At 35.9% G+C, this 12221-nt stretch overlaps 1 protein-coding gene across 1 annotated transcript in view; it reads left to right on the top strand.

Moving 5' to 3' along the window:
• Positions 1–11052, top strand: part of TRHDE (thyrotropin releasing hormone degrading enzyme) — a 446473-nt gene extending 435421 nt beyond the window's left edge. The window contains 2 exon segments of the mRNA XM_070371007.1: positions 2223–2304; positions 8595–11052. Of these exon segments, the coding sequence (XP_070227108.1) occupies positions 2223–2304; positions 8595–8738 (226 nt within the window). The 3' untranslated portion in view covers positions 8739–11052.
• Positions 11053–12221: the final 1169 nt, after the last annotated feature.

The raw sequence follows: 12221 nt of genomic DNA, 5'->3' as shown, positions 1-12221 counted from the left end.
ATTCCCTTTTCCCCATACCTTCTCTGCATAGGTGCATGCTAAGTCACTTCAGTCGTGTCTAATTCTTTAACCCTATGGACCGTAACCTGCTGGACTCCTCTATCCATGGGATTCTCCAGGCAAGAATACTGGAGTGGGTTGCCATGCCCTTCTCTAGATCTTCCTGGCCCAGGGATTGAACCTGCATCTCTTATGTCTCCTACACTGGGGAGGTGAGGATATTTTTTTTACCATTGATGCCACCTGGGAAGCTTTCCTGGTGGCTAAGATGGTAAAGAATCTGCCTGCAATGCAGGAGACACGGGTTTGATCTCTGGGTTGAGAAGATCCCTTGGTGGAGGAAATGGCTACCCACTCCAGAATTCTTGCCTAGAGAATTCCATGGACAGAGGAGCCTGGTGGGCTACCGTCTTTTGGGTCACAAAGAGTTGGTCGCAAATGAGCAACTAACACCCTCTCGAGCATTTGTTATTTGTAGACTTTTTAATGATGACCATACTGAGCAATGGAGAAGGAAATGGCAACCCACTCCAGTGTTCTTGCCTGGAGAATCCCAGGGACGGAGGAGCCTGTTGGGTGCCATCTGTGGGGTCGCACAGAGTCAGACACGACTGACGCGACTGAGCAGCAGCAGCAGCATACTGAGCAGTATAAGGTGGAGAAATGTCTATTATGATCTTCTGCACATTTTCCAGTTAGGTTTTTGTTTTTTATGTTGCTGAGTTGCTTGTGTATTTTAGAGGTTAAGCCCTTGTCTGTGATATCATTTGCCAATATAAGCACCTCCCACCCCTCATTTTAAAGATGAGAAAACTAAGGCTCCAGAAACTAAATTACTTAAGTTCCCACAGATAGGGACAGCATTAGAAAGCCTCTTGTAATGAAGGCTGGATTTTTGCTTTTAAAAACTCATTAATATCTTTAGTGTACTTTTAAAAAAATTCTCAACTTGTCTTTATGATAGTTCAGTATTAGTGTATAGAAATGCAATTGTTATTAATTTTGTATCCTATTTTACTGAATTCACATAGTATACTAATTGTGTGTGTGTGTGTAGTTTTTAGGGTTTTCCATATAGTATATATGATATAGTATAACGTCATCTGCAAGCAGTGAAACTTTTACTTCTGCCTTTCCAGTTCGGATTCCTTTTCTTTATGCTTCTTATGTGTTTGCTCTGGCCAGAACTCCCAACACTATGTTGAATAAAGGTTGTGAGAATGGTCATTCTTATCTTGTTCCCAGTCTCAGAGGAAATACTTTGACTTGTCACCATTCAGTATGATATTAAATGTGGGCTTGTCATATATGACCTTTATTAAGTCTATGTGCATTCCCACTCATTTGTTTAGGGTTTTTATCATCAATGAATAGACGGTAAGTCGTTCTTAGGTTCTTTATGCAGTTGTATTTTGGGCATGTTCATAGGAGAAGGTGAATTCAGGGTCTTTCTACTCAGCCATCTTGATACTGCTTCCAGTTTAGCCTACTGTACTGTTTGTTTGTTTTTTAATTTCAAAGAGTATGATATCCTGTGATAGGTACCCTTAGCACAGGAGACACAATCAGTAAAAGGAGAAATCTTTTCAGCTTGCTGATACATAGTATTCTTACCTTAGGTCATGAGTCAAATAATTATGCTTGTGATACAAAGATTGTAAAATTCAAAGGAAAAATTCAGTTTTATTTTAATGCTCATATGAAAAAATGCTAATCTTTTGGGAGCCTTTTTGAGAAAGTTGGCTTAGTTTCTAGGAATGAAGTAGAAAATAATGCCAACATCAGTTTGGGCTGACCAGACCAAAGGATTTCTGTGACTTATGGATAATTCTAAAAGTTGGTTCTGCAGTCATGTTTCTGGTGGAATCCTTATTTACAGTGACTCAGGTTGCTTTAAAATTAAAAGTTTTAAAATACTTTTTCTTCAGGCCTCATATTGGAAATGTAATAGTAATTCCTAATTATAATATCATAGGACTCCCTTTTTTAAAATTTACGATAATGTAGATCTCTTTGAAACACTGTGAGCCAATCAGGATGACTTGATGACGTCCCATAGCCACAGCTCTTTGCACCTCTCCACTCCCTAGGGAAATAGCCTTGAATAGCATTAAGAGATGGGATGGAGCTCATGAGAAGGATTCTAAAAAATCTGTGTAGTAGTATTTCCTAAATTACTGCCTGTTTTAACATTAAGACTTTTCTTTTTTTAATCTTTCAAGGTATGGAGAAGCATTATTTATGAATTCCAAACTTATCAGTGGTGTTACAGAATTTCTTAATACTGAAGGTGAACTGAAAGAGGTAAATATTTTAAGATGAATGTAATTTTTTTCTTTTGTAAACTTATGAAATTATAGATAGACTTCAACCACTTCTTTCCAATAAATTCATACTCATTCCTTTAAAGTACACACACACGTATACATGCACACATATACACATTCATGCTAAAGACTACTTCGGTCATTATTTGCAAAAATGTTTCTAACATATTAAACATTAAATATTAAGCCTGTGAAAGGTGCTTGAATGTAATGATTCTCAAAATGTTGTTTGTTGTTGTATAGTCACTAAGTCATGATCGACTCTTTGCGACCCATGGACTATAACCCACCAGGATCCTGTGTCCACGGGATTTCCCAGGCAAGCATATTGGAGTGGGTTGCCATTTCCTTCTCCAGGGGATCTTCCCTACAGGGATCAAAACTGGGTCTCCTGCATTGCAGGCAGATTCTTTTCCACTGTCCACTGGGGAAGCTCCAGTCATTCTCAAAACAGGAGACTCCAAATATACTCTAGAAATCTTCCCAATCAGCTGCTCCTCATTTGACTCTGTGAGCCCAGTTTAGGATCCTTGGAACATTAAAACTATCCTGTCACAATGACTCAGCATTCAGATATGCAGAACTAAGATTGCTGTTGAGGTACAGGCCTTGAGTCTCATTGCTTTATGGTCAGGTCTATAAAAGAATGATAATTGGATAAGATAATATGCATCATGCTCTCTGTTTTGTTAAATGGAATAAATTCATACATTTGGAAGTAACTCTATCTGACAACATATATTAAGATTAATAGTTTCAAATTCAGCTGAATACCATCACAAGTGAATTTCCTTAATGAAATTGAACTTATTTTTTTCTTAAGGACTAAAGTCCAGTTTGCAGAATATCTAACATTTTCTTTTTTCTCTGGTTTACGTCTCCGGAATTTAAACCAGCTGGTTTTATGACCATTAATTCACATCTCTAATAGAGGGATGTGAGATTGGGGGTGCGTAACTAGGTAGGAGGAAGGAGCTAAATATTTCACTGATTAAAATGAATTGGACTTCAAACACTTATCACTTTTTAGCCTCTCCTCACCTATAATTATAAAATATAGCTGAAGTATACCATTGAGAATCACGGTTTCTTCAGTTTTCACTGACAGAAAGCCTGATGCTGTGACCCAGAGCCAACCCCATTGAGCAAGGTTCCCCCAGAAGCATCAGCCTTCATCCGTCCTTAATATCTCCGAATATTGCCCAATTTTGTATGATCATCTTCCATGCACCAACTTGGATTCTTTCACACCATGAGCTAAGCTAAGTCTCTGATTGTAATAACTTGAAATTCTATTTTTATCCCTGCTACGTGTGTTCCCAGCCCTGAAAGATTTGGATTTGAAAGCCCTAGTGCATGTTTTGCTATATTTTTTATTAAGAACCTAAAAGTGAAGGAATTCTTTCATATCCAAAGGAAGCAAAAAGAAAGAACAATTAAGCTAATGGCTTTGTGTATTTAAATGAAGTAGTTTTAACTCTTTGATTTTGCATTCAATAATCTGGGAATGAAAGATTCATTTAGTGACAACTTGTGCAGCCATTGAAGTGAACAAAAAAGTGAAAAATCTCTCCTCTCCTCTCTTCTCCCCCATCTGCATTTTGGCTCCCTTTCTTCTCCTGTCTTCCTCTTCCGTTGTGTCTCTCCTGTTCTCTCTCCCTCTTCTATTCTCTAACTCTTTCATTTCCCCTTGCTTTGGTGATAACCCAACCCATGGAAAACATGTTTTAAGTGGACATTTAAATTAATTTTATCATATGATGGCCATTTTGATTTACATATTTCACTTACATATTTAATTTTTTACACTTGATTTAATTGCCATGTGAAATGTTCCAAGATACCCCTGTAATGAAATGTGTCATCTGGAAACTGAAACTCAACTGTGGCTTTTATTCTATTATCTGAAAAGCAACTAACTTCACAACACAAGCTCTCCATAGCCTGAGAGATGAATCCCTCCAGGACACAGCTACTTGCACTGACTTTCTAGTTTAACAACTGCAGCCTGAGGCTTTTCCACACTTTTGTTATCTAATCATTGACTGTAAGACTGTGGACCACTGTTGTTGGGTGGGAGGGGGGATAATTTGTATTGCTGATGACCACCTTCCATAAATTAGAAGAGGCTGAGGACATTTCAGTCTCATTTTCCCATATCCAATGAGCCTTGTAAACAGAAAAGCCAATGTGCTCTTTTTGTCTAGAGCATATTCTTATTTTCAAAAGTTTACAGATTAAAAGGGAATTGGCATCTTTATGAATTCTGAAAGCTGATTTGAGATTTTAATGATCCCCATCAGCTTTAGGGGCATTCAGTAGAGACACTTACATTGTTCTGTGGTCCTTCCCCAAAGCATCATTCTAGAACCTGAAACTGGACATTTCTTTTTAATTATATGGCTCTAGTGATTTGAACAGTATTTCTCCATGAAGCAGATGGAAGTACAACCTCATCCACTCTCAGAGGCCCTTGCCATTTTTCATACTGATGTTCATTCAGCCATCCTCTGCAACACTCTTTGTTTGTTTGTTTTGCCTTATACACAACACTGTCGTGAAAGAATACAGCTCCTGTGCATCACAGGCATCCCATTTACAGTTTTAGTGTTGAAAATATAAACTTCATTAACAGGCAATAGCTAATTCGACTCACTTAGATAGTTCCATAGTTACTAAGAGTATATTATGTGTTGCACATTACAAATTATTTTGTGAGTTTTAGGGTCTAGTGTACCCTAAGTTAAGAATTTTTTCAAATACTGAAATGTTTTTAAATAGATAAATTAACAAACGTGTCTAGAAATTTTATGCTAAGAAGAACAGGAAACACAAACAACTCTGACATCTTACTAAATTTTGTTTTATAGAAATGTCTAAACTTGGAACATTTTCAAATAAAAGCATATGATGGCATAAATATTTAGGAAGTGCAATGAAAAAAACTAATAGCAGCAAAACATCTACTGAAGAACTGCCAAAATAAGCAAAATGGAATGCCAAATGCCTTCATCTACCCTATGCCCTTGATAGTGAGGCAGGATCTGGAAGGTGCTATGATCCTGCCTGAGAACCTATCACATGGCTGTTCTGACCACATGTTCACCAGCAGAGTTGTGGAGGAGTATGAGGCATAAGATCAGTTTATGCCAACTATGCAAAGGGGCCATCTGTGTTCTGATGAATCAGCTAATCTGCATATCAGTCACGTCATGCTCTCCAAGCTCACAAAGGAAGTATTTAGCGCACTTAAATAGTGATTTAAGAAATGAATCTCTAGAGACGCTCCAGTTACATTTTCTACTAAGAATTCTCTTGCAGGATAATCCGACCTACTGTGTTTGTGTCAATGACACATTCATAGTCAACCTCACAGTTTGCCTTTGAGATAGACAAGAGTTTTCCTTCATGTATTCGGGCTGGCTTACTATTTTATCAAAAGGCCAAGCGCATACTCCTCAGAGTCAAAGTTACCAAAAGGTCATTTATTACTGTCTGGAGTATTCATTGACTGCCTAGAAAAATATGTAATAATGTGGAACATAGTTTAAAAGAAGTAGATGTAATTTTTTTTCCTGATTGACATATTATGTAAATAAAGCCACCATAATGAACAGATATAATATACAAATATACACTGTAATGTGCATATTTTGTAATAAATTAAAACACAAAATTCAAAACATAGATAAAAATGTACTATTTGTTGCTTTAGGAATATGGACTGAATGAATCTGAACATAAATATATAAATTCAAATGAATTATTAGATAAATTAGTTAAGTTTAAAAATATGATTTGAATGCTTTCATTAGACTTCTATTTATCTATGTGTACATGTCACAGCTATATATTGAAGGTATCAATAAATTTCAGTCCCTTCCCTTCGTCCTCTTTCTTTTGTATGTGTCAGATGTCAGATAAGTTTTAAGGACAGCAATGATAAATCTTTGTTACACATAGAATATTTTTCATGTTTGTTATTAAAAGGTAGTGATTTTAAAGTCTTACAAAGAATATAGCTCTGAGATATGATCATCCATTTCTAATGCTCCAAGGTACCTGGCTTTATAGGAAAGTAGAGGATAAACTTTGAAAAAAAATGTATCATAAAATCAAAGTAATATTGTCATAAACAAACCAAGCTACCCTGAACCAATTTCTAGATTAATTCAGAAAAGTATAATTATTAATAACTCCATTTTAAATTACCCCCTCCACCCTGCCCCCCAACACACATGCCCCTATCCCCGAGTCAATCTTGATGACATTTCTCTCCTGGTATATTCATCATGTGGCATCCATCATGGGATGAATCTCACCTCATCCTAATTATACAATATAAACACTTCTGTGTTACAAGTTGATTTTTCACATTTGTCTATAAGCCTTGCATTCATTGGTGCAATTATTCATTCATTGTCCAATTATTAAGACATATGAAACAGAGAGGAAAACTGCTAGTATTTAATCTTGCAATAAAATCCCTGTGCATTCCTAAAGTGTGTGTGCTCTCTAGAAAATCTTATACCCATAAAATTATGACGAATCATTTTAAAATTTTCACACTCTAATTAAAGCTCAAATTCTCTAGCTAAATGAAGAAGAACATTCCTTCTTCATTCTTTCTAAATCTAGTTACTCAGGTGACCCAGTGTCATTTATCAACCAGTACTCATAGCATCATTATTTTTTGTTGTTGTTACTCAATAATTTTGGTATTCTTTTGCCAGCAAAGATAGTGTCAAACACTCATACTACTTGTTTAGAAAAGATGAATATTTTTCTCCCTGTGGACAAAAAGTTAACTTTAATGCTTGTATTCAGTGTTAAGGCTATTAGTACATTGGATAACACATGTTCACCAGGCTTCCCTGGTGGCTCAGACTGTAAAGAATCTGCCTGCAATGCAGGAGACCAGGCTCGATTCTTGGGTTGGGAGGATCTCCTGGAGAAAGGAACTGCAATCCACTCCAATTTATGTATACTGGCAATATAAAAGATAGACCAGAAGGAATAAGGGAGAGGTCTCAGACATCAGGTAGCAGATAGCCCACTGTATTCATCTATGACAGAGTTGGAGCTTTCCGTGACAGGGTTGATGGGTTTCTGAATAGGACTGTGACAGCTGAGGTGGAGCAGAGGGAATGCCCTTGAGAAAGATTAGGAGATAGAAATTCCAGAATATAGCTGCTATTAAGTGTGGTGGCTACAAGACAGAAAAATTTCCAATAATAAATAGGTTGATGGGTTGAATGTTCTCTGTCAATAAGCCCAACCCAGAGCTATGGGGACTTCCCTGGTGACTCAGCAGTAAAGGATCTGCCTGCAATGCAGGAGACCAGGTACGATCCCTGGGTTGGGAGGATCCCATGGAAAAGGGAACGGCCATCGACTCTAGTATTCTTGCCTGGAGAATTCCATGAACAGAGGAGTCTGGCAGGCTACAGTTCATGGGATCATAAAGAGTCGAACATGACTGAATGACTAATGCTACTACTAGTAGATTAGATATGCTTTGTTATTAGAACTAGTTTTTGCCACTACCTCATCAGCCCATTATGAAAGATGAATTAAATACATCTGCTTTAATATTTATGAAACAAGAAGCTAAACTTGGAGTTATTTAGGCTTCCCTGGTGGCTCCTGCAATATGGGAGACCCAGGTTCAGTCCTGCATGAGGAAGATCCCCTGGAGAAGGGAATGGCAACCTGCTCCAGTATTCTTGCCTGGAGAATTCTGTGGACAGAGGAGCCTGGTGGGCTACAGTCATTGAAGTCGCAAAGAATTGTACATGACTGAGCAGCTACACTTTAAACTGTTATATCATTCTTTTTTTTCCCTTTCAGTTCCAAAAGAAATTACATTACACCTAATGGACAAAATCTGTTTCGTTGAATTTCATTGTAAGCTCACTCCACATATTAGATATACCTACTTACCTCACTCCACACATTAAATATACATTCTGTAGTGACTGTGACACTTTTTTTCAAATAGATTCTTGTTTATATATGTTGGACATGGGCTCATTTTAAGACATGAATTTATAATTTTTACATTTTATTTTTTATTGAAACATAGTAAAATATTGTGTTATTTTCAGGTACACTGTATATACCTGTATATATCTGATATTTGCATACATTATGAAACAATCACCATGATAAGTATAGTAAGCATCGGCCCCCATACCAAGTTATTAGAGTATTATTGACCATATAACTTATGCTGTCTTTTTACCATTCTAATATTTCTGTTTCCAGCTAAAGAACTTTATGAAGAGCTACGACGGAGTAGCTGCTGCCTCTTTCTCAAGAGCTGTGGAAACTGTTGAAGCCAATGTACGCTGGAAAATGCTTTATCAGGATGAGCTTTTCCAGTGGCTAGGAAAAGCTCTGAGACATTAATATGTGTCTCTTATAAACAGTTCAACTCAGAATTTTGTGAGAAGACCTGCTGTGGAATGAGGAATATGGCCAGATTTTCAGTGTTAACATGTGGGAGGAAATTTTTTTTTAATTTTAGGATTTTTTTTGGTTTTATTCATTCTGTTTTGTTTCTCTACTGGGTGTTCTTCTCTTAAGAAACTCTTGCAAGTGAATCTAGCCATGACTGCTTCTGCTGTACATTCCTCGCTGTACAGGACCAAATACGATAGTGGTGCATGTTGACGTTGCAGTCAGTATGGAAAAACATATTCAGAAAATGTTGTGCATGGTTGTATGGTCCTGCCTGTGTTCCAGCATGCTTATTTAAAATGTCCAGTGTTGTATGTGAATATATGTTACATCCGGATGGGCATTATACAAAAGCACAAAGATTATCTATGACAATCAGTGTTGCAACAAAAGAAAAACTAAAACAGGGAGTTATAGTCATAGTCCTGGGCAATGTGAGAGGTGAAATCACCCTTTGATTGGTGTCATATATTTCAGCACTTGGATTGTCTTGCAAAGATTATTGTGTTACTAACTAATTTTCTTTGAGTTAAAGCTGTGTATGTGTTTTTAAAAAGGCATATAGATTCTGTGTGCATATGTATATGTGCATAGGGAAGCCCAAATGTATATAGTATGCTGTACTCTGCACTTGTGCAAAAACTTCACCTCAAAGAAAATTTATCTCTTTTTAAAACGTATGCAAACTTTGAAAATGCTTCAAAGAATTTATCTCAGTACTATCCTTCCTGACAATTTCCTGATAAATTTCTCACCTGTTATAGATTTTTTTCATCTATTTCCTGAATAGTCTATTCTACTACATAAAAATGAACTAAAACAAAATATTATGTACAGACACTCTTCTAATTTTCCTAAGTAGCAGCCTCACCTCGGAAATATAGATTCTGTCATCATCTTAGTCAAACTTCCCATTGCATAAACAGTTGAGCACACTTAATGATGATCAGTGCTGAGAAAGTGTTTCTTTGTCATCGTGTTTGTTTTTCCACTTTTTTCATGTTGGGTGGGTCCAGAGAGTTAAAAACTCTCTCCATGTGTTGACCTTTGGGTCTGTGTGAATCTAATCCCCCATGAAGCAACCCTACTTCAGGTGGATTTTAATGATCTTTGATGCCAGAAGTTCCATCCATTATGATGAAAAGTTTCTTTTCTTGAGCAAAGCGCATCCTTTGGCATTGCCAACTCTGTTCTAACTGAGAATTTTGAATACTTTTCCTGATTGTGTATTATATAACACAAGTGTTTTTAAATGGTACTCTCACCCAGTAGGCCAGCTCTCCAAGCACTGCTTAGATACTCAAAAGAACATATTTTAAGTTTGCCGTTATGAAATGCCAATGCAACTAATCGCACATAAGCCAAATGTTTGTGGACCACTTTATGTTTTCCTGAGGTTTTTCCACTTCTCCAAATTTTACAAATCATTGAAAGAATATTTTCTAGCTCCAATAGTCACTTAACACTGGGGGGAGGAAAGTAGGCATTTTAGAAACCAGAGCCATAGATTTATGATAAGTTTGCATAAAGAGGAGCAATTTCCTAATCCATAGAACAAGTATCATCTAAACTTGAATTTTATCTTTTTAGCAATTAATTGCTATTACTCATATCTATTTTTTTCAGCACTTCAATTAATATATGAATTTTAAATACTCTATCTGTTGTTACTAAGACATACTAATGCTTAATATAAAATCTAAAAGTCATTCCATCTATCTGAAGTGATGAAATTTAACTAGTACATATCACACGTATGTGAAATCTTTAAGGGGTAAGTTCTGAAACATAACAATTATAAATATCACTGTCATGCAGGTCCAAAATATGTACTATATCACCACGGGATTCATTTTGATAGAAAAGTTAAAAATTAGAGGTGGCTGTCTTGTTTTGTGTCGTGAATTACTGAAAATTCTTGGTAATTGTGACATTCTTTTGAGTGAAAGCACCATTTCCAGCTTTGAGTTACAAGGGATTTTATAGTTCTGTTTTCCTCTGCACTGTTAATAATTTTAATCCTCTTCAGTATTTTAGTGGCCTTGAACAACTGGTTTAGCTACAATGTCAAATCCTAAGTGTATAATTATGTGCAATGTTCAATACCTCATACTTGTTCAACAGTATAGTGATATCAATGGCATTGAGATGGAATTTTTGTTCTACATATTTTTCAATAATTTATCCTTTCCAGTGTTGAAGATTATATCAAGCTTTAACCTTTTTTAGTTGTTTAAATGAATAATATTTTCAAAATAATAAAATGACCAATGATATCTCTTGGCATATTCTGTAAAATGTAGTCATAAAATTCTATTTTCTACATAGAGTTTTTATCTTTTTTCTCTCCGTTGTCTGTCTTGCAAATCACACACACACACACACACACACACACATATATGCATGAAATAGCAAATTGTTAAAAGAGTTCAACATCTAGGCTTAAAACTTTACTGTGCCAATATATGTATGACAGTAAAACTTGGTTGAAATTAGAAAGGACTAAAAGTTTACCATCCTGAGTATTAAATATCTCTAGGTAACCTGTAAATAAAAGTTTTCCCCATTTTTACATCTTTTCCCTTAAAATGTTCTTACAATTGTTGTATTTTTTTTTTACATATACAAGCACAAGCTCTAAGGCTATTATCTGCAATGTTAAGTTGATTCTTCAGTTTCAATAACATGTATTTTACTGGAATTTAAACTCACTTTGGTTTACATTATTTTTAGGATAATTATATCATACGACTGAGATTTCTGTGATAGTGCAATTTACAAATATAACAGTAAAACTTACGAGGTTATTAAGATTATACCATATGTTATAACTGGGTGCTTCCCAGGTGGCACTAGTAAAGAATCTGCCTGCCAATGCAGGAGGCACAAGAGACACAGGTTTGATCCCTGAGTTGGGAAGATCCCCTGGAGGCAGAAATGGCAACCCACTCCAATATTCTTACCTGGAAAATCCCGTGGATGGAGGAGCTTGGTGGGCTACAGTCCACGGGTTGCAAAGAGTTGGACACAACTGAGCAAGCATGCACACATAATAAATTGCACTTCATTTTCAATATACTGGTTCATTTGACTCTTTTCAAAAACATAATAAATTATATTAACCATAATAGTTTGATCAAAACACAGGCTCAGAGTAGCAACGTGAACTGCTTAAAAATTACATAATTGTCATTTGCAGAAGTTACAATCACTTTAGATTTTCAAGAAATTCTTCCTACAACTAAAATATAAAGACATGTTTGAAACATCTGTCAGTTGCATTAATTGGAGGTTTTCCAAATATCAGAAGCCATATCAAAATATGAGATTACATATGTCTACAGTTATTTTTTTTTCTAATTTTATTTTATTTTTAAACTTTACATAATTGTATTAGTTTTGCCAAATATCAAAATGAATCTGCCACAGGTA

The sequence above is a fragment of the Bos mutus genome, chromosome 5 (assembly GCF_027580195.1).
Source record: "Bos mutus isolate GX-2022 chromosome 5, NWIPB_WYAK_1.1, whole genome shotgun sequence".
In the NCBI taxonomy this organism is placed as follows: Eukaryota; Metazoa; Chordata; class Mammalia; order Artiodactyla; family Bovidae; genus Bos; species Bos mutus.
Note: the sequence above shows the minus strand (reverse complement) of the source record. Positions and strands in the feature narration are given on the sequence as shown.